This window comes from Tursiops truncatus, chromosome 19 (assembly GCF_011762595.2).
Source record: "Tursiops truncatus isolate mTurTru1 chromosome 19, mTurTru1.mat.Y, whole genome shotgun sequence".
In the NCBI taxonomy this organism is placed as follows: domain Eukaryota; kingdom Metazoa; phylum Chordata; class Mammalia; order Artiodactyla; family Delphinidae; genus Tursiops; species Tursiops truncatus.
In genome coordinates, this window is record NC_047052.1 from 53,592,835 (window position 1) to 53,618,965 (window position 26,131).

Sequence of the window (26,131 nt, forward strand, 5' to 3'; positions counted from 1 at the left end):
GTTGTTGTATAATACTTGAACTCAAGGTAAAACTGTTGCCACTCCCGCTGCATTTGTAAACTATTGCTCCAGTATGTTCCCCCTTTTATGTCTGGGTAAAATCCTTGCTATGCACATTAGATTTGTGTGGTTTGTCTCCAAGACATATATTCTTATGTATCCTGAAAGTAAGCAATAACTCAAAACTTTGCCACACTCCTTGCATTTGTAAGTACAAAGTATTTGGTGAACCCCGAATGTAGGCAATACCTAAAAAGCCTTGCCACATTCAGTAAACGTGTAAGGTTTTGTCCAGGACGGATTACCTGATGACTGGTGAAATGTGACCCGAGTAAGGGTTTTACACACTCATATCATTTGTAAGGTTTCTCTCCAGAATGAATTCTTTATAGGTCAAAGGTCAAACCATTCTCTAAAAGCCTTGACACACGCAATACATTTATACAGCTTCTACTGAGTATGAATTTTCTCATGAAGCCTAAGGAGGGAACACCTTCTAAAAGCCTTGCAACACTGATTACATTTGTAATGTCTCTCACCAGTGTGGATTACCTGATGGTAAGAAAGGCCTGAACGCAAAATAAAGACTTTGCCACAATCAAGTCATCTGTTAAGTTTTCTCTCCAGTATGAATTCTCCGATGATACACAAGGTGAGACCTGTAACTGAAGAATTTTGCACATACTTCACATTTAAATGGTTTCTCTCCTGTATGGATTACCTGATGGGAAGTTAAGGTTGATCGCATACTAAATGCTTTGTTACACTCGTTACATTTGTAAGGTTTCTCTCCAGTATGAATCCTACGGTGAGTCACGAGTTGTGAACTTTGTCTGAAGCCCTTGCCACACACGGCGCATTTATGTGGTTTCTCTCCCGTATGGATGACCTGATGGGAAGTTAAGGTTGACTGCACGCTAAATGTTTTGCCACATTCGTTACATTTGAAAGGCTTTTCTCCTGTGTGAGTCCTCTGGTGATTCACCAGGTGATAAGTCTGTCTGAAGCCCCTGCCACATACATTACATTTATGTGGCTTCTCTCCTGTATGGATTACCTGATGGGAAGTTAAGCCTGATCGCACACTAAATGCTTTGCTGCACACATTACATTTGTAAGGCTTCTCTCCAGTGTGAACTCTACAGTGAGTCACGAGGTGTGAATTTTGACTGAAGCCCTTGCCACACACGTCACATTTATGTTCTGTCTCTCCTGTATGGATTACCTGATGGGAAGTGAGGCTCGAACGCATGATAAACGCTTTGTCACACTCATGACACTTGTATGGCTTCTCCCCAGAATGAATTCTCTGATGGATTTTAAAGTGTGATTTTTGACTAAAGACCTTTCCACATACATCACACTTATATGGTTTCTCTCTTTTATGGATTATCTGATGTGTAGTGAGAGTTGAACGCTGAGTAAAGGCTTTGCCACATTCATTACACTTGAAAGGGTTCTCTGCATCGTGAATTCTTTGGTGAATCCTGATTTCAGACTGTTGCCTAAATGACTTCCCACATTCATTACATTGGTAAGGTCTCTCTCCAGTATGGATGACCTGATGATTAGTTAGGCTTGAAAGAGCGATATAGGCTTTGCCACACACGTCGCATTTGTACGGTTTCTCTCCAGTGTGAATTCTTCGGTGAATCTTGATGTAATACCATTGCTTAAAGGCCTTGCCACATTCAAAACACTTATATGGTTTCTCTCCAGAATGACTTTTCTGATGGTCAACCAGGCTTGAACTTTGGCTAAAAGCTTTGCCACACTCATTACATGTGTAAGGTTTCTCTCCACTATGAATTCTCTGATGTCTTGTAAGATGTGAATTTTGACTAAAGACCTTGCCACACTCATTGCATTTGTAAGGTTTCTCTCCAGTATGAATTGTCTGATGACGTGCAAAGTGTGAATTTCTAATAAAGACTTTGCCACATACATCACATTTATATAATTTCTTTCCTATATGAATTTTCTGATGTTTAATGAGGTTTGAGTGAAAATTAAAGGTTTTGCCACACTCACTACATGTGTAAGGTTTCTCTCCACTATGAATTCTCTGATGTCTTGTAAGATGTGAATTTTGAGTAAAGACCTTGCCACACTCACTGCATTTGTAAGGTTTCTCTTCAGTATGACGTCTCTGATGATTTGCAAAGTGTGAATTTCGACTAAAGACTTTGTCACATATATCACATCTATATAATTTCTTTCCTGTATGAATTTTCTGATGTCTGATGAGATTTGAGCGAAGAGTAAAGGCTCTGCCACACTCATTACATGTGTAAGGTTTCTCTCCACTATGAATTCGCTGATGACTTCCAAGGTGTGCTTTTTGACTAAAGAGCTTGCCACACTCATTACATTTGTAAGGTTTCTCTCCAGTATGAATTGTCCGATGACTTGCAAGGTGTGAACTTCGACGAAAGACTTTGCCACATACATCACATCTGTATGATTTCTTTCCTGTGTGGATTATCTGATGTCTAGTGAGGTATGAGCCCCGACGAAACATTTTGCCAAACTGACGACATTTGTAAGGTTTTCCCTTGTATGCTTTCTGTTCCTGTGCCAGTCCTGAAAGATGGATAAGATCATTCCCATATATATTAGAAATGTTGGCCTGGACACTAGGAGTAATTCTTTCAAGTATTGAAAATAAGCCTCTACTGTTGGTAGACTTCACAGCTTGATTACATTCATAAATTTTCCCTTCAGTTTGATATATCAGCAGTTTATCCTGAAAGCTTGATCCAAGCCTATTTTCAACAGGCTTGTTACCTGCATCCCTTTTCCAATGTTGATTACTTTTATAAGTGAGATTTTCTTTACAGGTTATAGGCATTCCTTTGCAATTTCTTTCATCTCTCCACTGATACTCAAAGACATGCATATTTTCCTGGATTTCCTTGAAGTAAAAATCTCTTATTTCACGGCTTTCACATGTTTCCAACATCACTGTTTGGAATATTTCTCCTCCATCACTGTTCACTTTAGGTTGTAATTTCTTCATTACATATATATGACAGATATCTACAAGATATAAAGAACCATAGGAATCCTATTAATTATAGTCCAGAACAAAGTCATTTCTTGTTGATAACATGATATTAAACCAAAAATAATACTTATCCTGAACAGAGTAATAAAGCTTCCCAAACAAAATGTTCAAAATTTAAGGAACAGTAAAGAAATATGATCCCTTACGAAAGAAAGCGATAACATGTATTTCAAAGTAATCTTAGGTGGGGTATAACGTTTAAAAGTTGTGAATCGCTATGCTGTACACTCGAAACTTATATAATATTGTAAATCAACTACACGTTAATAACAAAATAAGGATATATAACTGAGAAAAATAAAAAAAATTAAAAAATAATTTTAGGGTAGCCTAGTTCCAAAACACCCTATGACAAAAACCCTAATGCTGTACAAACTTGTATTAGCTCTCAAAAAAAGGGCATTTTCCCACCATGACCCCAAAGCACAGTAATTGGCAGTAAGCATACTGCTGTCTTTTTTTTTTTTTTTTTTTTTTGGCCACACCAAGTGGCTTGTAGGGTCTTAGTTCCCCAACCAGGGGTCAAACCTGGGCCCATGGCAGTGAAAGCGCTGAGTCCTAACCACTGAACTGCCAGGGAATCCCACTGCGGTCTTGTAACTGAGGAGAAAAAAGTATTATATTGTACGAAATTTCTGCATATTTGTACGTAAGTAAATGCTAAAGAACCGACAATGCGTTGTAATGGTAAATAATCCAAAACAAGCTTACCTGAGGGATAATGTAAGCAAATGGCAGTTTAGTATTGAAAACCAGATAGCATTGAGCTATGGCCTATCTAGGCAGTTACCTTAAATTATTGGCCCCAAAGTGTATGTAATACAGTGTGCATTGAAAATTTATTTATTTATTTATTTTTAATATTTATTTACTTTATTGATTTATTTTTGGCTGCGTTGTGTCTTTGTTGCTGCACGCAGGCTTTCTCTAGTTGTGGTGAGCAGGGGCTACTCTTCGTTGTGGTGCGTGCACGGGTTTCTCATTGCGATGGCTTCTCTCGTTGCAGAGCATGGGCTCTAGGTGCACAGGCTTCAGTAGTTGGGCTCGTGAGCTCTAAAGCACAGGCTCAGTAGTTGTGGTGCACGGGCTTAGTTGCTCTGCAGCATGTGGGATCTTCCTGGATCAGGGCTCTAACCTGTGTCCCCCTGCATTGGCAGGTGGATTCTTAACCACTGAGCCGCCAGGGAAGCCCTGAAAATTTATTAACTAGGATCACAGACAATGTTGTTGGGATCAATTACAAATAAAAACATCCAAGTTATAATGTAGACAAACAGATAGCTCACAATAAACATGAAAGTTAGTATTTTTTAAAAGTAACCTTCAAATCTTTACTGTGAAACATGAAATATTCTAAGCCCAATTTTTCAAATAAGGGCATCAGACTCACAGGGTTCATGTACATGAAACCAATTTACACAGAAAGTAAGTGAGAGATACAGGATATGAATACCAAGAGTTCAGAAAGAAAACTTCAAGGGTGAGCTGTATATAGCATTACTCAGCCTTCCTTCCTGGAAATGGTTTCGGAGGCACCACCTCTGCACATATAAATTAAGGTCCTACCTAGTGAAATTAATTCACTGTAGGAATACACATGATTTTTTACAATGTGAAAAGTGTGGGAAGACAGTGGGATGGGTGAAAAAAGGCTCTGGGAATTAGGGAGTTCAGAAGAAAAAACCAAACATGCTAGCAAATAACAGTGTATTCCATCCACATCAAGCGACCATGTGAGGAAAGGTCAGAACTGGGAAGGCCAAGAATGGAGGACAAGGAGTAATGGACGTGTGGGAACACAGCTTGTGCTCTCTAAACTGTGGGAGTGTAACTGTACCAGGGCAATGAGAATACTGAATGGAGAAGAAAAGAAGAACTGGTTTAGCAAGTAGTACTGTACCATCTCGTTTTTAACCACGGGACTTATGCCATGGGCATGCAACAAAAGCAAAAGAAAGTTTACAACGGAGAGAGTGTGATATTGTAAAGAGAAAGCAGGTTTTTATCTCTAGCAATATCTGGTATGAAATGTACCAATTTTAATATCCATGAGTTCCATTTCCAGGAATATATATTCAAGAGAAAAACACGGGTTTCTCTGCTGGCTCAGTGGTTAAGAATCCGCCTGCCAATGCAGGGGACATGGGTTCAGCCCTGGTCCGGGAAGATCCCACATGCCATGGAGCAACTAAGCCTGTGCGCCACAACTACTGAGCCTGCGCTCTAGAGCCCACAACTGCAACTACTGAGCACACGTGCCACAATTACTGAAGTCCGCGCACCTAGAGCCTGTGCTTCGCAACGAGAAGCCACTGCAATGAGAAGCCTGTGCACTGCAACGAAGAGTAGCCCTGATCACTGCAACTAGAGAAAGTCCGTGCTTAGCAACAAAACCCCTCCCCAAAAAAGAGAGAGAAAAATACACAGACATTACCGGAGATACATCCAAGAATGTAAGAAGCAGGATTTGGAAGGAAAACATAGGAAATGGCCATCAAAAGGAGATAGATAAGTTTATTCTGCACATTTTCTTGCAGATAGAATGAAACCTTACAGTATAGCAAAGCAGGGAGACAAGAGTTCACAATGATAATCTCCTAGCTGGGTGGGCAGACAGTCTGTTTCAAGAAACAAAGATAACAGGAGGTGTTTCCCAAGGTATGAGCATTTTAAGATGTGATCATATTAGTTAAAAAAAAAAAAAGGGGACTTCCCTGGTTGCACAGTGGTCAAGAATCCGCCTGCCAACGCAGGGGACATGGGTTTAAGCCCTGATCTGGGCAGATCCCACATGCCAAGGAGTAACTAAGCCCGTGAGCCACAACTACTGAGCCTGTGCTCTAGAGCCCGTGAGCCACAACTACTGAAGCCCGTGTGCCACAACTACTGAAGCCCACGTGCCACAACTACTGAAGCCCGTGCTCCACAAGAGAAGCCACTGCAATGAGAAGCCCGCGCACCGCAACGAAGAGTTAGCCCCCACTCACCACAACTAGAGAAAGCCCGCGAATATTATTAACTAAATTATTAATTACCTAACATTGTAAAAATTTTAACAATTTGTCATATCAACTTTTTAGACTAAGACTCCTTACTTGGTGTTAAAAACAACAGTGTTCCTTTTGCTGTCCTGCTCTAATTACTGGAAATCATAGCACTGGATCTCTTAACACAATCTCTGCCATAAAAAAGACATTAAAAAAAAAAAAGACATGAAAAACGATGTTGGCAAGATAGCAGACCAGTAAACTCCAGGCACTTAGCCCATGGAGACACTGAATTAACAACAATATACAACAAGAACAAAAATCTTTGTGGGTTTTGTTTTGGTTTGGTTTGGTGTTTTTTTGGCTGCACCACATGGCTGGCAGGATCTTAGTTCCCTGACCAGGGACTGAACGTTGCTCTCAGCAGTGAAAGCACAGAGTCTTAAAGACTGGACCACCAGGGAATTCCCAACAAAATCCTTTGGAATAACTCCAAGAACCAGGTGAGAAGCTGAAACACCCAAAGAAATGCCTACACTCAAAACACAGAACCAAAAAGTGTAATCATGATTTTTGACTCAATCCCTCCAAGCACAATAAGGTGAGAATAAACAGGAGAAAGTTTCCCAGTTCCCAGCTCCTCCTTTAGGAGAAAATGCAAATCAAACCCTCAAGGAGATATCACTTCACACCTTTAGAATGGCTATTATCAAAAAGACAAAAGAGGGGGAATTCCCTGGTGGTCCAGCAGCCAAAAAAAAAACAAAAACAAAAAACCCAAGAGGTATGAGTGTTAGTAAGGTTGTGGATTAAAGAGAACCCTACGGTACTATCAGAAGATTATAATTCGTTTTAGTCACTGGAAAAAACTAATTACAGTCAAAATATTTTTTTTAAAGCACCACATAACATAGTTATTCCACATGTGGGTATATACCGAAAAGAAATGAAGTCATCCCTATCACACAGAGGTATCTGCATTCCTATGTTCATTAAAGCAGTATAAGCCATAGCCAGGATATGGAAACTACCTAAGTGTCCAACTAATGAATGCATAAAAAAAATCTCATTTCTATAGAAAATGAGATATTATTCAGCCATAAGAAAGAATGAAATCCTGCTATCTGTACCAACGTGGAGAGCATTTGAAGGGATTATGCTAAGTAAAATAAGTCTGAGAGAAAAACAAAGAATCATCTCACTTATAGTTGGGGGGAAAAAAAGCCAAACACAAACAGAAAGTAAAATAGTGATTACCAAAGGCTGGGGCATAGCAGAAATGGGGAGATGTTAGTCAAGATGAATTAGTTCTGGGGATCTAATACAGCATGCTGTATAGCATGCTGTATAGCATGCTGACTATGATTATTAATACTGTATTATATACTTGAACGTTGTTAAGGCAGTAACCTTCTAATGTTCTCACCACACAAACAAAATTGTACTTATGTGAGTTAATGGATGTTTTAACAAACATACCTGGTAATCTTTTCAAAATATAAACGTGTAGCAAATCATTACACTTAACTTACACAATATTATATGTTGATTGTATCTTAAAGCTTGAAAAAAAAAATACAAAGGAATGCACATAAAAGATAGTGGTTTATCACGTGAATAAAAATAATTTTAAAAATGAAAAGAAAAAGAAAAAAAGACCATAGGAAACAGAGTCAAAGCTAGAAAGAAAAAAAGTTAAATTAAGAGATATACAAAAAGAATAAAAAACTACAGAAAATCACAAAATTAAAAGCTGGTTCTTTGATCAGATAGACATAATAAACCCTTAAGTAGATTAACTAACCAAAAAGAGAGAAGACCGAATAACTAAAATAAAAAATGAAAGTGGTGGCATTACAATTGATTCCACAGAAATAAAAAAAAAATTAGAATACCAAGAATAATTCTATGCCTAAATATTGCAAAATCTGAATGAATTCCCAGAGACACACACCTATCAATAGAGTCATGAAGAAATAAAAAATCTGAACAAACCCATTCCTTGTAAGGAGACTGAGTCACTAACCAAAAATCACTGATCAAAATCAAAGGAGAGGGCTTCCCTGGTGGCGCAGTGGTTGGGAGTCCGCCTGCCGGTGCAGGGGACGCGGGTTCGTGCCCCAGTCTGGGAGGATCCCGCATGCCGCGGAGCGGCTGGGCCCGTGAGCCATGGCCACTGAGCCTGCATGTCCGGAGCCTGTGCTCCGCGGCGGGAGAGACCACAGCAGTGAGAGGCCCGCATACCGCAAAAAAAAAAAAAACCCTGGTGCTCCAGTGGTTAAGACTCCGTGCTTCCACTGCAGGTCAAGGTTTGATCCCTGATTATGGAATTAAGATTCCACATGCCGCATGGTGCAGCCAGAAAAAAAAAAAGAAAGAGAGAAAATCCAAAGGAAAGCTAGATAGCGTCACTACTGAATTCTACCCAAAATCTTAAAAGAATTAAGATCAAGTTTCTTCAAACTCTTCCCCAAAATTTGAACAGGAAACACTTCAAAACTCATTATGAGGCTAGAATTACTCTAAAATCAAAGTCAGTCCAAAACTGGACTTCCCTGGTGGCGCAGTGTTTAAGAATCCTCCTGCCAATGCAGGGGACACAGGTTCGAGCCCTGGTCCGGGAAGATCCTACATGCCACGGAGCAACTAAGCCCGTGCAGCACAACTACTGAGCCTGCACTCTAGAGCCTGCGAGCCACAACTACTGAGCCCGCATGCCACAACTGCTGAAGCCCATGCACCTAGAGCCCGTGCTCTGCAACAAGAGAAGCCACAATGAGAAGCTCGAGCACCACATCGAAGAGCAGCCTCCACCGCCGCAACTAGAGAAAGCCTGCACGCAGCAATGAAGACCCAACGCAGCCAAAACTAAAATATAAAATAAATAAATCTTAATATTGATGCAAAACTCATCAATCAAACAAGAGTAAATGAAATTTAACAGTACTACAAAAGGATTATACAGTACAACCAAGGAGGATATATTCTTGGAATGCAAGGATGCTCCAACAAATGAAATCTTTCAATGTAAAACTGCACATTAAATATAAGAAAATACACTACATGATTATCTCAACTGATGCAGAAAAGCATTTGACTAGTTAACAGCCTTTCATAATAAACACACTCAATAGAGTAGGAATAGAAATAAATACAGTAACACAATAAAAGACTAATATAAAAAGCCCACAGCTAACATCATACACAATGGGGAAAGACTGAAAGCTTTTTCTCTCAGATCAGGAACAAGACAAGATACCTGCTCTCACTATTTCTATTAAACACATAGCTGGAGTCCCAGCCAGACAAATGGGCAAGAAAACAAAATAAAAGGTATCCAATTAGAGAAAGGAGAAGAAAATTATGTCTGTTTAGAGATGACATAATCTAATATGTAGAAAAAACATGAGATTCCACAAAAAAATCCTGATATAAGTAACTAATGAATTCAGAAAAATTGGAAGATATAAAGTCAACATGTAAAAATTGTATTCTATATGTTAATGATGAACAATTAGAAAGAAAATTGAGAAAACATTTCCATTTCAAATAGCATCAAAAAGAATAAAATACTTAGGCAAAACCTTAGCCACATAAAAAAGACTTGTACACTGTAACTAAAATCGTTGGTGAAAATTATTAGAAAATACACAAGTAAATGCAGATATCCCCAGTTCATGGACTGAAAGACAATATTGTCATTACGTCAATACCAACAAAATGATCAAGAGATTCAAAGCAATACCTAGCAAAACCACAATATCAATTTTGGAAAAAATAAACACTTACATCCTGGGACATACACTGAATCTCAAGAGACCCTGAATAGGAAAAACAACCTTGAAAAGAACAAAGTTGAAGGTCTCATACTTCCTTATTTCAAAATTTATTAAAAAGAAAAATTAATAGTAAGGGTATGGTACCAATATAAAGACAGACAGAAACACCAGTGGAAAAGACGTCAGAAATAAACTCTTGCATATACAGTCAAATGATGTGCCACAAAGGTGTCAAGATTCCTCAATGAGGGAAAAGCAGCCTCTTGAAAAAAAGATGTTGAGAAAATCAGATACCCACTTGCAAAAGAATGTAGTTGGACTGCTGCATGAACCCATGTAAAAAATTAACTCAAAATAGAACAAAGATCTAGGGACTTCCCTGGTGGTCCAGTGGTTAAGAATAAACCTTCCAAAGCAGGGGATGTGGGTTCGATCCCTGTTCGGGGAACTAAGATCCCACATGTCGTGGGGCAACTAACTCCACGCACTGCAACTACTGAGCCCGCGTGCCACAACTAGAGAGAAGCCTGTGTGCCACAACGAAAGATCCCACATGACACAATGAAGATACCACATGCTGCAGCTAAGACCCAACACAGCCAAATAAATAAATAAATAATTTTTAAAAAATAGAACAAAGATCTAAACATACAACCTAAAAGCATAAAACTCCTAGAAGAAAACATAGGAAAAAATCTTAATGGCACTGGATACAGCAATGATTGAGAACATAGGACTGCAAAAGCACAGCAAACGGAAGTAAAAACAGATAAACTGGACTACATCAAAATTACAAACTATTGTGCATCAAATCACACTCAGTAGAGTGAAAAGACAATCTGCAGAACGGGTAGAAAATATTTGCAATTCATGTATGTGATAATGGGTTAATACTGAAAATATATGAAGAACTGTAAGAGTCTGGTCACCAATTTCACAATGAAGGGCGATTCCCCAATTCAACCACCCACGCATTACAAAAAAAAACAAGAACACTAAGAATATCATAAAAATATGAACCTGCTGACTAAATAAATAAAAGTCAAGTTCATTTATAATGCATAGAGGGACTTCCCTGGCTGCACAGTGGTTAAGAATCTGCTTGCCAATGCAGGGGACACGGGTTTGATCCCTGGTCCGGGAAGATCCCACGTGCCGCAGAGCAACTAAGCCCACGAGCCACAACTACTGAGCCCATGTGCCACAACTACTGAAGCCCGTGTGCCTAGAGCCCGTGCTCTGCAACGAGAAGCCACCACAATGAGAAGCCCACGCACCACAATGAAAGTAGCCCCCCTCGCCACAACTAGACAAAGCCCGCAAGCAGCAACGAACACCAAACACAGACAAAAATAAATAAATAAGTAAAAATTTACTTTAAAAAAAGAAAAAACAGTACTTCATTGAAGGCATCATTCAACTTCATAAGCTCTCTCATGAAGACGCTTCAAAATGGGCTTCCCTGTTGGCGCAGTGGTTAAGAATCCACCTGTCAATGCAGGGGACACGGGTTCGAGCCCTGGTCCAGGAAGATCCCACATGCCACAGAGCATCTAAGCCCGTGCGCCACAACTACTGAGCCTGCACTCTAGAGCCCGCAAGCCACAACTACTGAGCCCACGTGCCACAACTACTGAAGCCCACACGCCTAGAGCCTGTGCTCCGCAACAAGAAAAGCCACTGCAATCAGAAGTCCGCATACCACAACGAAGAATAGCCCCCGCTCGCCACAACTAGAGAAAGCCCACATGCAGCAACGAAGACTGAACACAGCCAAAAATAAATAAATTAATTAATTAATTTAAAAAAAAGAATGCTATGTTTCCAAGTAAACCCACTCCACAGGAGAGTGAAGTTATTCATCACCTAAAGACGGCTTACCACAGCAACAAACAAACAAAAGGATGAAATATCAAATACCTAAGAATGGGTATTTTAAAAGCAATTTCAGAGGCAAAATCATGCAAACTAAAGAAAATATGACATCAACAAGAGTCTACATTCCCAGACTAAGTAGAGAGGTAAAAGAACAAGAAAAATACAATATATTGGGGTCAGATATTATAGAACTTTAACACGGGACCATGGGCTCTACCCATAGTCGCCAAGCTCAGAGATTCATATGTGCTCCCCATATGGGACTGGGGATCAAAGAGAATCTCTTCGTCCATACTGTTTACAGTTTTCCTAAGTAACAGTTACAGAAGATCCAACCCATTTCCCCATTACACACACCCAAAAGTATGTGGCAAAAGCAGAACAGAAGAAATGGCTGAGGGGGAATTCCCTGGCAGATTCACTGGTTAGGATTCCGGGTTTTCACTGCCACGGGCCCAAGTTCAATCCTTGACTGGGGAACTAGGATCCTGCAAGCCACACGGCACAGCCAAAAAAAAAAAAGGAAAAACGAAAACAAAAAACGAAGAAATGGCTGAGGGATCTGAATGGCAGACATGACCTGAAACAGATCCATGCAGGTTCTGAGATGCCAGATGGAATCAAAGAGCAGCCACTGTTTTCCCATCACTTAATTAGTTCTTCCAAGTACACCAAACTGAGACAGGTCCAGGGGTTTGGACTATGGAGGCCTCAGCTCTTATCTATATGGACTAAAAATTGAAAATCCCATGCAATCAAGTATAGAAGAAGAGACCAAGGGGGAAACAGATTCCTTTGAAACAGCTCACCACGTGCTACTCAAATCAAGCAACAAGACCCAGACGGCAGAGTGTAGATCACGATAAAGACCTTGCCTTTGATTCTACTGGAGCTGCAGCACCACAGGGAGGTGAAAGGATGAATTTTACACGTTGAAGGATAGTGTGCTATGTTGGGGAGAAGAAAAATTTCCCCTGAGAAAAGTTCATAAGTAATAAACTTAGAATTTCCTAAAGAGCTCTCCAAACACCATTAATGGTGTGGCTTCCTCTCTGCCCATCTGAGTTCTGACCTGTGTTCATACTTTTGATACATCCCCAGCCATTGTTTTTTTGCTATTTTCATGTCACTCTTCACAGTCAAGGGCTCTTCCTCTTGCTCCAAAATGCAAATAATATTCAGGTCAGGAACAGAAATAACTGCCGAAAAGAGAAAATAAATAATATGTTGTAGGTTTTCCAGAATCCCAGCTCTTTGATCAGCACAGGAGTGAGCACACAACAAATGGATCTCAAAAAATATTTCACAAATTCATTCATTCACTGCTTGCCTCCTTCTGAATGCAGAGAGAATAGTAATAATATGCAGATAGCTGGCTTTCTTCCAAGAAGTAGTGACTCAGGGCTTCCCTGGTGGTGCAGTGGTTAAGAATCTGCCTGCCAATGCAGGGGACACGGGTTAGAACCCTGGTCCAAGAAGATCCCACATGCCGTGGAGCAACTAAGCTCCTGTGCCACAACTACCGAGCCTGCACTCTAGAGCCCGCGAGCCACAACTACTGAACCCGTGAGCCACAACTACTGAAGCCTGCACACCTAGAGCTTGTGCTCCACAACAAGAGAAGCCGCCACAATGAGAAGCCTGCGCCCTGCAATGAAGAGTAGCCCTCGCTCGCCACAACTGGAGAAGGCCCACGTGCAGCAATGAAGACCCAACGCAGCCAAAAATAAAAATTAAAATAAATAAATAAATTAATTTTTTTAAAAGATAGTGACTCAAAAGAACAGCGGTATGAAATAGGGCATCAGATATTTTAAGTTTCCAATTGGGCTTTATCAATACTTAAGCTCTGGAACAACTCCTGGTGTATCATGAAGTGGGCAGATCACCAGAAGAAAGGACAACGTTAAACTCCTGAAACTACACCATGAAGCTTTTCATGTCTGAGTCAACAGGGCTTTGAGCTCAGTGAAGCAATGCAGGGACTCCCAAAAGGTACAGAAGGGAAAATGCAAAGATACATAAGGGCAGATCCCAATTTCTGGAGGGAAGTTATCCTCACCCAGGGAGACCAGGTTCCTGTAGGTCTCCAACATCACGTCCCTGTACAAGGCCCTCTGAGCAGGGTCCAGGCATTCCCACTCCTCCTGAGAGAATTCAATGGCCACATCCTTGAAGGTCAACTGTTCCTGAAATGAAAACACATTTCAACAAGGGGCCATGAGGAGAGTCTTTATTTTCACACAGAATGAGAAGAGGAGAGAGGGGTAAGGATCAATTCAGTTGAAGTATGTATTCTGACAGATCCATGTTAATGTATTTAGAGCAAATTATGGGTCTCAAATTTTAATTTCTTATGCTTTTTCATAGAGATTATAATATCTTCCATTCAATATGGATTTTTCCTTTTTTTGGACAATACATGAAATGCATACAAATAAAATTCAACAACAGGATGTCCAGGCAGAAGTGTTATATATTATGTTTCACACACTGAGTGATATTCAATATTCAGATGGGCTACAGTATGACTGGTGTCTTCAGAGATGACAAAGTCCACAGTGGCTTTAAAGAAAAGTCAAAATCTTAAATTATGATGATGATACCAAGAGCAATGACTAAAGGTGTCTGAATGCTTCCTATATGCTAAGTATTACTCTGAATGGTTTACATGTATGAACTTGTTATCAACATAATAGTCATTAGAGAAAGTCCCATTTTTATTTTTCAGAGGAGTAAACTGTGTCCAAGACACTCTAAGAAACTTGCCTCAGAACAAACAGCTAGGAAATGGCACTGCAAGAACGAAAACTCAGGTAGTCAGACTTTAGAATGGAACATAAAATATCAAAGTTAAGTGACGGATAGAGGATAAACGTACACTGACAGAGGGTTCCCTGAGAAAACTTGAGACAATTTCAAGGTTAACCTATAGAACTGCATAAAAGGTCACTACACACACACACACACACACACACACACACACACACACACACACACTCTCACACACTGAAGATATTAATAATCTTCCTACTATAAAACATTAATGTGATAGTGTAGGAAAAATTTAAAGCCATGGAATACACTCAAGATATAATTTCAGGGACTTCCCTGGTGGTACAGTGGTAAAGAATCTGCCTTACAATGCAGGGGAAGCGGGTTCAATTCCTGGTCAGGGAAATAAGATCCCACATGCTGCAGGGCAACTAAGCCCACATGCCACAACTAGTGAGCACTCCCGCGCCTAAAATAGAGCCCGCGTGCCGCAAACTACAGAGCCCATGTGCTCTGGAACCCTCACACCACAACTACAGACCCCATGCACCCTGGAGACCGCGTACCAGAACTAGAGAAGAGAAAACCCGCACGCCACAACCAGAGAAGACCATGCACCACAATGACGAGCCCGTGTGCTGCAACTAAGACCCAACACCAAAAATAAAATAAACAAATAATAAATCTTTAAAAAAAAAAAGATATAATTTCAACTGCTAAAAAACATAAAACTTACTAATGAAATGATGTCTTTTATAAAAGCCATGGACTTCCACATTCATGCACTCAGGCACTGATGTGTAAACACATAATTAACTGAAATGAGAGGTGTCTCAGTCCACGCACTCTGGAGCCCTTGCGCCACAACTACAGAGCCCACGTGCTCTGAAGCCCGCGTACCACAATGTGAGAGAAGCCTGCGTGCCGCAAGAAAGATCCCGCAAGCCTCAACTAAGTCCCGACGCAGCCAAAAATTTAAAAAAAAAGAAAAGGTACAAACATGAAAAAATACATAGAATACTTTATCTCCCATCTCTTATTAGTGTTACACAGAAATTTAACAGATTAAGATAAAAAAATTTATCACAGTATTAAATACTTCCAAAAATCACTGCATAATTAAAAACCATGACAAAAATGAAATTGGGGGAAAACCTTATTAAGCAAAAATATTTCATCAAACGTCATGATCAGAAGAAAACGCTGGATGCATTTCCGCTGAAATTACTGCAGAGAAAACTGGGCTGGTCAGGGCTCCTGCCATTCACCACTATACAGTATGTCTGAGCAAGCAGAAGATGTAAAAGGGAGGAAAACAAAAAAAGGGAGGAAAAAATAGAGAGTAAGAGTGAGAAACAGAGAGAGAGAGTCAAAGCGCTAGAACTGTTAAAAATCACAAATCTAAGGGCATGGATAGGATTAAAGTCACATGAGGGAAAAAGATATTCCCTGATAAAGAGACAGCTGGGGTAACTACATAACATCAGACAAAATAAAGACAAAAAATGTCACAAGAGACAAAACACATTATATAATGATAAAAGGGTTAATTCACCAAGAAAATATAACAATTATAAATATTTATATATCTAATATTAGAGCTCCCAAATATATGAAGCAAACATTGACAGAAATGAAGCAAGAAACAGACAGTAATAGTACAGTAACAGTATAAGACTTCTATGCCCCGGTTATACTTAGGGATGGAACCAAACAGAAGATCAGTAAGGAAACAGAGGACTTGAACAACACTATAAACCAATGGGAACAAATGGATATATAGAGATCACTCCATCCAATAACAGCAGAAAACAACCTTGTCAAGCACACATGAAACATTCTCCATGACAGACAATTTGTTAGGCCACAAACCAAATCTTAAGAAGTTTAAGAAGATTGAAATAATAAAAAGTATCTCCTCTAACTCACGGAAATGAAAACAGAAACAGATAACAGAAGAAAAACAAATACCCATAAAATCTGGAAATTAATCACCTCCTTCTTAAACAACCAACAGGATAAAGAAGGAATGACAAGGGAATTTTTAAAATATCTGGACGAAAATGAAGTATAAAATATAATGTACCGGGACTTCCCTGGTGGCGCAGTAGTTAAGAATCTGCCTGCCAATACAGGGGATACGGGTTCGAGCCCTGGTCCAGGAAGATCCCACATGCCGCAGAGCAGCTAAGCCCGTGCGCCACAACTATCAGGCCTGTGCTCTAGAGCCTGCAAGCCACAACTACTGAGCCCACGCACCACAACTACTGAAGCCCACGTGCCTAGAGCCCGTGCTCCACAACAAGAGAAGCCACCACAACGAGAAGCCTACGCATTGCAACGAAGAGTAGCCCCCGCTTGCTGCATCTAGAGAAAGCCCGTGCACAGCAATGAAGACCCAACGAAGGCAAAAATTAATTAACTAATTTTTTTAAAAAGGAGAAAAGATCTCAAATCAGAACGAAAGAGGTAATAAAGATAAGACCAGAGATAAATGAAATATAAAATAGGAAAACTACATAAAAATCAAAAAAGCAAAAATTGGTTTTTTGAAAGGATGAACAACTTGACACTTAGCTAGGCTAAAAAAAAGAAAATATTGAATTAACTAAAATCACAGATGAAAGAGGAAAAACTGTAACTGAATCATAGAAAATTTTAATCACTATTAAAAGAGAGTACTATGAACAATTTTATGCCAAAAAATTACATAACCTAAAAGATATGGGTAAATTCCTAGAAAAACACCCTACAAAGATCTAATTACGAAGAAATAAAAAATGTGAACAGAGTCATACCTAGAGAGATTGATGCAGTAATCAAAAACCTGCAAAGCAAGGATGATTCAGCACAGAAAGAATCAATCAATACACCACATTAACAGAATGAATGAAAAATAACACATGATCATCTCAACTGATGCCAAAAGAGCATTTGACAAAATTCAAGGACATTTAAAGATAAAAACACTCAGTAAATTACCTCAGTATAATAACAGCTAATATTAAAAGCACATAGCCAAGGTGCCTCTCCCCGCCCCGTGCTTGGTGCGCCGCGGCCACCGAGCCCAGCGAGCCCAGCGGAGCCACGCGCGCCGCGTCGCCGGTTTAATCATAGTGCGGGGCTGCGGCCGGAGGTGGCGGTAGTGAGACCAGCGCTGCGCCCCAGCCCCCCTTTCCCTCCATAGTTTCTCTCCGCTCCCATGAGTAACTTGGCTCCGGGTGCTCTGCTCGGCTGCCCACACACCACCCGCCTCCCGGGACCACGCTGCCGGGCACTGCTGCTAGCAGACCCCTTCTGACCACCCTCTCGCTGCGCAGGCTGGGGCGCCTCTCCCCGCTACGCCCCCCGCCACGGAAAGTTAAGTTTGAAGAGGGGGGAAGAGAGAAACATGGACATGAAGAGGAGGATCCACCTGGAGCTGAGGAACCAGACCCCGGCAGCTGTTCGAGAACTTGTCCTGGACAATTGCAAATCAAATGATGGGAAAATTGAGGGCCTAATGGCTGAATTTGCGAACTTAGAGTTCCTCAGTTTTATAAACGTAGGCTTGATTTCAGTTTCAAATCTCCCCAAACGACCTAAATCGAAAAAGCTTGAGCCCAGTGACAACAGAATCTTTGGAGGTCTGGCTATGTTAGCAGAAAAACGTCCAAATCTTACACATCTAAACTTAAGTGGAAATAAACTGAAAGATATCAGTACCCTGGAACCTTTGAAGAACTTGGAATGTCTGAAGAGCCTGGATCTGTTTAACCGTGAGGTAACTAACCTGAATGACTACCGAGAGGGTGTCTTCAAGCTCCTGCCCCAGCTCACCTACCTGGATGGCTATGACCGAGAGGACAGTGAAGCTGCTGACTCAGATGCCGAGGTGGATGGTGTGGATGAAGAAGAGGACGATAAAGAAGGAGAAGATGAGGACCAGGGGGAGGAGGAGGACGGTGAGGAAGAAGAGTGTGATGATCAAGAGGATGAAGATGAAGATGTAGAAGGGGAGGATGAAGACGAAGTCAGTGGGGAGGAAGAATGTGGACATGATGGAGAAGCTGATGAAGATGATGAGGATGAAGATGAGGAGGAAGAAGAGGAACAAAGCGGGAAAGGTGAAAAGAGGAAGAGAGAAACAGATGATTTAGGAGAAGATGATTAAGACCCCAAATAACCTGCAAAAAAAGAACTGCTCACATGGATTTGGTAGCTGTTGAAAAAAAAAAAAAAAAAAGGTAGCGGTGATACAAACCCCAGGACACCCACCCACCCAAAGAGCCAAAGAATAGTTCCTGTGACATTTCGCCTTCCTCCATTTAGTCCCTCTTGGAAATCCACCACCAAGCTTGGGGACTTCACCCCAACAGAACTGTAAGCGTTGTTAGGTTTTCGTGTAAGACTCTTGCTGTAGCGTGGATAGCTGTGATTGGTGAGCCAACCGTCCGTGGCTGCCAGTTACACTGAGATTGTAACAGCATTTTTACTTTCTGTACGACAAAGAAGCTTTGTAAATAAAATCTTAACATTTTGGGTCTGTTAAAAAAAAAGAAAAAAGCACACAGCTAACATCAAAATCAATGGTAAAAGATGAACGCTTTTCCTCTAAGGTCAGAAAGAAGGCAAAGATGTACACTCTCTGCACTACTATTCAGCAACGTACTGCAATACCCAGCCAGAGCAATTAGGCAAGAAAAATACAGAAGTAAAATTATCTTTTTTTTGCAGATGACAAGATCTTATATGTACAAAACCATAAAGATACCACAAGAAAAATGTTATAAATAAAAAACGATATTAGAAAAGTTGCAAGATACAAAATAACACACAAAAAAAATCACTGCTTTTCTATACACTCAAAATGAATAATCTGAAAGGAAACAATCATTTTTACTATAGCATCAACAAAAAAAACACTTAGTAGTAAATTTAGCCAAAGAGGTGAAAGACTTGTACACTGAAAACTACTAAACTCTGCTAAAAAATAAACAGAAACACATCCCCTACTCATGAATTGGAAGACTTAATGCTAGAATTCATACGGGATTTTAAGGGATTCCAAGTCGACAAAACACTCTTGAAAAAGAAGAAAGATGGATGCCGTGCTGTTTTAGATTTCAAAACACATTAAAAAGCAAAATAGCATGGCATTGGCATAAACAGATATTTAAACAAATAAACCAGGGATTTCTCTGGTGGTCCAGCAGTTAAGACTCCATGCTCCCAATGCAGGGTTTGATCCCTGGTCCAGGAACTAGATCCCACATGCATGCCACACTAAGAGTTCGCATGCCACAACAAAGAAGTCTGCATGCCGCAACTAAGAAGTACGCATGCCACAACTAAAGATCCCACATGCCACAACTAAACATGTTGCAATGAAGATCCCGAGTGCCACAACGAAGACCCAGTGCAACCCCAAAATAAATACATAAATTAAAAAAAAAAGAATAAAACAGAACATTCAAAAGTAAACCCCTGCACATACGCCAACTACTTTTTGACAAGAATGCTAAGACTACACAAGCGGAAAGGACAGTCTTCAACAAATGCTGCTGGGAAATGGAGTATCTACCAGTAAAAGAATGAAGCTGAAACATTACCTGCATCAAACTTAAAAAACCTTCTGTGTGTCAAAGGACACAGTGAGTAGTGTGAAAAGACAACCCCGAAGGAATGAAGGTGATGAAGATGATTTAAAGAATCTCTAAGTGTCAGAGACTTAGGCTGATTTCATAGTTTAAAATCAGTGATGGAATAAAACACCATCTATCACTGATGTCTCTGAACTTTCCATTCCATTCTCAATGATTAAGATTTTGAATGAAGTACACTCATTTAGCTTCAAGTGTACTAAACAGTCAGAACTGATTTCCCCTTATTGGTCTATGTTCTAGATTTTACCAGGTATTTGTACATATTACTGTGACTTCCACGTGCAGCTTCTTTATCCTTCTTTACAGAGAGTGGACGTTACATCCAGGTGGGGCCCCTAAGCAATCCCTGCTGCCCAATAGCACGGACACCGTGTCTCCAACTCATGGGTGTGAAGCCCTGCCCAGGACTATGCCTAGTGGAGACTCTAAGTGGAGATGACAGGCCCTGAGGGAAGCCCCCAGGTGAGTGTGAATGTACAGGTGTCAGGCTCAGAGTCAGAGATTAGCGAGCCCAAAGAAGGGCATTTCAGGAAGGACAGACGGAAGAAACAACTGAGAATATGACTTTACCTGAGAAAGAGCCATTTCTGACTCCTTTTCTTTCCTCTCCCTCCTCTTCTGGGCTTCTTCCTCAGGCAACGTGAGTCTTTAGAGGTTGACCTTGAAAGTTGAAAACAGGCTGTTTAATGCTTACAATCAACACACCCCCTTCCTGAGTCACCACCACACACACAGGGAAGCCCTCAGCATGTGGAACAGATGGTCCTCTGCTACCCACTGTCCCAGGAGGGACTCAGGACAGTAATTCCCACACAGAGACCAACAAGTCAGTTTTCCCACCCTTTCCTTCAGATCAGGCTCCCTTCCAGGTGAGGCCCTCACGTACCCAGCAGCAGCGGGCACCTCAGCTGGACCCGACGATCCCCTGCAGGTCACAGACCAGCCCTGGTCCATCCCCACGCAGAGCAGAGCCCTCACCCTCAGCCCAGATCTCAGCCCTCAGGAACGGGAGGACCTGGAGCCATGATGCTCAAATGGATACAAATCAGAATCACCCAGGGAATTTTAAATATTACTGAGGCTGGGCCAAACCTCAACTATTTGAAGGGGAATATCTGGTCAGGGCACACAAAACATATGTGCAAAATGCATCAGCAATCTAATGTGAAGTCTGGGTTAAGCACCACTCAGAGGAATCAAGCCCAGCACACCTCTCACTCTGTCTTTTCCAGCTTTACTGAGGTATAACTGACTAATGAAAATGGTATATATTATATATATGGTGTGATCATTTGATGTGATAATTTGACAGGCACATGCAGTGTGAAATATTTATCACAATCAAGGAATTAACATATCTATCAACTCACAATTACCATTTTTCATGTCTGTGCGGTGAGAACACTTAAGATTTACTCTCAGGACTTCCCTGGTGGCGCAGTGGTTAAGAATCTGCCTGCCAATGCAGGGGGCACGGGTTCGAGCCCTGGTCCGGGAAGATCCCACATGTTGTGGAGCAACTAAGCCCGTGCGCCACAACTACTGAGCCTGAGCTCTAGAGCCCGCGAGCCACAACTACTGAGCCCACGTGCCACACCTACTGAAGCCTGTGCGCCTAGAGCCCGTGCTCCGCAACAAGAGAAGCCACGGCAATGAGAAGCCCGCACTGCGACGAAGAGTAGTCCCTGCTCACCGCAACTAGAGAAAGCCCGTGCATGTGCTCGCTTCAGCAGCACATATACTAAAATTGTAATGAGAAAGCCTGTGCACAGCAACGAAGACCCAACACAGCCAAAAATAAATAAATAAATAAATTTATTTAAAAAAAAAAAAAGGCACCATGTAGTGACAGAGTCAGTCATTTCTCGCTGTACGATTCCTGTCCATAGTCCTCTACCCCATGTTAGGAAAAGGGAAGGGGGTGACCCACAACGGAGTGACGTCACTGCCCGCTGGCTGAACAGGGCTTGCAAATGGAAGTTATCTTCTGTTACAAATAATTACGAAATGCACAAGCCCTGTGCACAGGAGTTCTGCACTTCTCATCCTTATCTGTATAATGTAAACAAACAAGTTTTATTTGTATTCGATTCTAAAGCCGCAAATCAATATATTACACCTTAATCATCCACATTCAAACAACTCACCATCCATCTGGATCCAGTTTCCCACCTCTACCTGCACTACTATGTGTTTCCATGTCATTCCGTTTATATATCTCTGTATTTCATTCTCTCTTTCTATTCCCCTCTGCTCTACTGCTCTTTCTCCCCGCCTATTTCTTCCCTCACTCCCGTCCTGCCGCACTCTGCAACTTGTTATTTCTCTTGTTCTTCCTCCTCAACCTTTCTGATTGCCCAAAACCTCCATATATTCCTTCCTCTTTCTCCATCTCTGCTCCCTCTCTGTCCTCGGGTTACACCCCTTCTATCCCTGTCACCTTCCCTTTGACTTCCACTCTCTGGCACCCCACACGGCTACGTGTCCTTCCTGCTCTCTCCTCCTCTGCTCTCGCCTCCAGTTGTCCGCTTTCTCTCCCAGCACCATGTTGCTCTGTTGGCCATTCTCCAAATAAGTCGAACTAGGGACCGAAGAACACTGGGTGTTCACGCAGAAAGACCGGCCTGAGGAGAAGCGGAGGACAGAGGGGCGGGGAGGTAGGGAGGGGGCCTCCGGAGAGGGCGGGCTCTCCAGAATCCCAGGACCGGGAAGAGGACGCGGCCTCTCTGGGAGCGGGGCGGCCAGCGCTGCCCTCCAGAGGCCGAGGCTTGGGGGACGCGCATCCACCTCGCGGAAGAGGGCTTTACAGGCCGAAGGCGGAGACAGTAAAAGGTTTCAAACAGCAAAACGGCGCGAAAGGCGGTGTCTACGTGGACCGAAGGCCGAAAACCCAAGGACCGGGACGGGCCTCAGAGCGATTTCAACCCCAAAGGGAAACGACCCCCACTGTGAATTTCTTTAGGATGTAAGGGCGGGGGCGAGTACTTAAAATTCCGCAGTAAGGGGCTTCCCTGGTGGCGCAGTGGTCGAGAGTCCGCCTGCCGATGCAGGGGACACGGGTTCGTGCCCCGGTCCGGGAAGATCCCACATGCCGCGGAGCGGCTGGGCCCGTGAGCCATGGCCGCTGAGCCTGCGTGTCTGGAGCCTGTGCTCCGCAACGGGAGAGGCTACAGCAGTGAGAGGCCTGCGTACCGCAAAACAAAAAACAAAAAAATTCCGCAGTAAGTCCCACACTCTGAGGATGTATTGGGGGGTGGGTCCGAAGCGCAGATACAGTAGAAAGAAGAAACTCACGCACCGAAGAGTGACTTCAGCTCTCCGTGGTGACCCAGGTTGGTCTCTCCGCTTCCGCGTTCGTAGAACACTGCGCAGGCACAGAAGGAGCAGCCTGGGGGCGGGGACTGCGAAAGGCGCTTACGCGAGGAGGCGGGGCGAGGAGAGCGCCCAGGCCTGCGGGGGAGCCCCCCCAAAGGGCGGGGGCAGGAGGCGGGGGGGCCTCTGCATCCCCTCCCCCACCCCAGGCCTTGCCTGTAAAGCGTCTCTTTAGGGATTTAGAAACGTGTGTCTTTTGAACTCCGTGTAGCCGCTTTGCCTCCTGCTTATTCTGATTTACTGTTGAAACCAAAGGTAGTCACCAGTTAGATCTGTTTAACTTACTAAATAAATAATCAACTGTAACCTGCTTTTGAGGATCAAGCCCACTGTAATTATTTTTAGGAAAGCTTGCACATCCTGCAAGTGTCATTTAGCTAAAGATGTTTGTCCAAGTTGTTTTTTAGAAACTTGGAGTCAGCCATATCCAGTTTGATGCCAAGCTGGTTACAACTAGTTAGAACCACTGACCCTCCACCTGCGCATCTGTGAGTGTCTGCTCTGTGACATTTTGACATCAGAGGGCCAAAAACTCCACCTTCTGAACATGCTAAGAGCCATTTTCTGAACATGAGTTCCCTGAAGAAGCCTTTAACTTAGTTGTGCTGGTGCAGAACAAGGATTACCTCATGTTTTTCTTATCTCCAATCCCTTTTCCCATGTCCCAGGTCTTGCCATGAGGGAGGTGGGTTTGATATTTGTTCTCCCATCACTTAGCTTGGCTGCCTCATGAATAAAACTTTCTCTGCTGCAAACCTTCATGTCTTGCTGAACACTGGGTCAAGGAACCTGGTTCGGTAAGGTAACAAGATAGGTTAGAGGATCCCCAGAAAAAGAGAACCAGGAATGGCTTTCTTGATATATGAGAAACCATTTTTGCCTTAGCCATTTCGTGATCTAAGCCTGGCCACAATGCTTGCCTTTGAACAGGTCTCAGGAATTAAAGATCTTAAGGGAATAAAGGAATGCAGAAACGTAGTCTGCTATCAGGCAAGAGAACTAACAATAGCAAAGACAATATATCAGTTGTAATGACTCCCAGTTCTGTTTCAATAGTAGAGATTAGCCTGAAGCACTCGACCACCAGGTCAACTGGAACCTAAGGGATGTTGATGATGACCTTTCTGACCCTCCTTACTTCAATCAACTAAAGCTTGGACTCCATTGACAGCCTAAGCCCCTTCATGAATAGGCATGTACTTTTAGCTTAAAACATCCCCTTGGACTTCCCTGGTGGTCCAGTAGTTAAGACTCTGCTCTGCGCTTCCACTGCAGGGAGCACGGGTTCGATCCCTTGTCAGGGGTAATAAGATCCCCACATGCCTCGAGGCACACCCCCCCCAACAAAAAACTTTGCCAGTTTTGCTGTTGGTGAGACACAGCATTGGGAAAGATTCCCAGTGTTCTCCTCAACTTGTTGCAGGTAATAAGTCCTTCCTGGGAATTCCCTGGTGGTCCAGTGGTTACAATTCCAGGCTTTCACTGCTGGGGGCCCAGAGTTGGATCCCTGGTCAGGGAACTAAGATCCTGCAAGCCACATGGCAGGGCCAAAAATAAATAAATAAACAAACCCTTCCTTCTTTCCTGCTTTGCATCTGTTGGCTCCACACCCACTGGAGGACAGTAACACTGTCTCTAACAGTTTTGTTTGCAGCCTTCTCATTGTGGTGGCTTCTCTTGTTGCAGAGCGCAGGCTCTAGGCACAAGGCTTCAGTAGTTGTGGTACACGGGCTCAGTAGTTGTGGCTCCTGGGCTCTAGAGCGCAGGCTCAGTAGTTGTGGCACACGGGCTTAGTTGCTCCACGGCATGTGGGATCTTCCCGGACCAGGGCTCAAACCAGTGTCCCCTGCACTGGCAGGCGGGTTCTTAACCACCGCGCCACCAGGGAAGTCCCTTTAACAGTTTTAAGGTAGAAGGTTACATCGTGTGGGACACTTCTGTCAAAAATTATTTTTTTTGTTTTGTTTTTGCCTTGCCGCACGGCTTGTGGGCTCTTAGTTCCCCGACCAGGGATCAAACCCCAACCCATGGCAGTGAAAGCATGGAGTCTTAACCACTAGACCACCAGAGCAGTCCTAGAAACAGATGTTTTCCTCAGGACAAGTTGAACATGGTTTAAGTTAAAACCTATTTTTGCTAGCTGGTTGCAGGCAAGTCCTGCTAGTGAGGCTGAAGCAATTAACTGGTCTGGAAACTGGGATCTTGGTGAGAGCCTGACGTGGCTGTGATTGGACCCAGGAACATTTCCTGCAATTAGAATTAGTATAAAATAGATAACCAACAAGGACGTAATGTATAGCATGGGGAACTATACTCAATATTTTGTAATAAACTATAAGGGAAAAGAATCTCAAAAATATATATATGTATTCATTTTGAATATATATTATATATAACTGCATATATACATATAACTGAATCACTGTGTTGTATACCTGAAACTAACATAACATTGTAAATCAACTATACTTTAATTTTTTAAAAAAGAAAATTAATTTAGGTGGTTTAACGAATCAAAAATTGCAGTTGTTTGTATAGGGATTACAGACAAGAATGTGAAATGCAAAACTCTCCCTGAGTACAATGGACAGTTTCATACCGACATGCCTTTCTGTTTCTATTCAGAAA

The 26,131-nt window shown here is 42.2% G+C and overlaps 2 protein-coding genes across 10 annotated transcripts; one reads left to right on the forward strand and one right to left on the reverse strand.

Moving 5' to 3' along the window:
* Positions 1-447: 447 nt before the first annotated feature.
* Positions 448-23,499, reverse strand: LOC101326801 (uncharacterized). 9 transcript variants are annotated; one of them, XM_073796684.1, is made up of 5 exons: positions 23,430-23,499; positions 23,117-23,315; positions 20,702-20,791; positions 13,774-13,900; positions 448-3,039 (listed from the first exon to the last, which is right to left on the reverse strand). In XM_073796684.1, exons 3-5 carry the CDS (start codon positions 20,714-20,716, stop codon positions 611-613), a joined length of 2,571 nt encoding a protein of 856 aa, XP_073652785.1. In that variant the 5' UTR covers positions 20,717-20,791; positions 23,117-23,315; positions 23,430-23,499; the 3' UTR covers positions 448-610. The 9 variants fall into 9 exon arrangements, with proteins under 9 accessions (XP_073652785.1, XP_073652783.1, XP_073652782.1 ...); XM_073796682.1 differs by having other exon boundaries at positions 20,702-22,183; XM_073796681.1 differs by having other exon boundaries at positions 21,971-23,315.
* On the forward strand, positions 17,838-19,021 carry LOC101328447 (acidic leucine-rich nuclear phosphoprotein 32 family member D-like). Its single transcript, XM_033845644.2, has one exon. The coding sequence runs from the start codon at positions 17,878-17,880 to the stop codon at positions 18,637-18,639; it is 762 nt and encodes a 253-aa protein (XP_033701535.1). The 5' UTR covers positions 17,838-17,877; the 3' UTR covers positions 18,640-19,021.
* Positions 23,500-26,131: the final 2,632 nt, after the last annotated feature.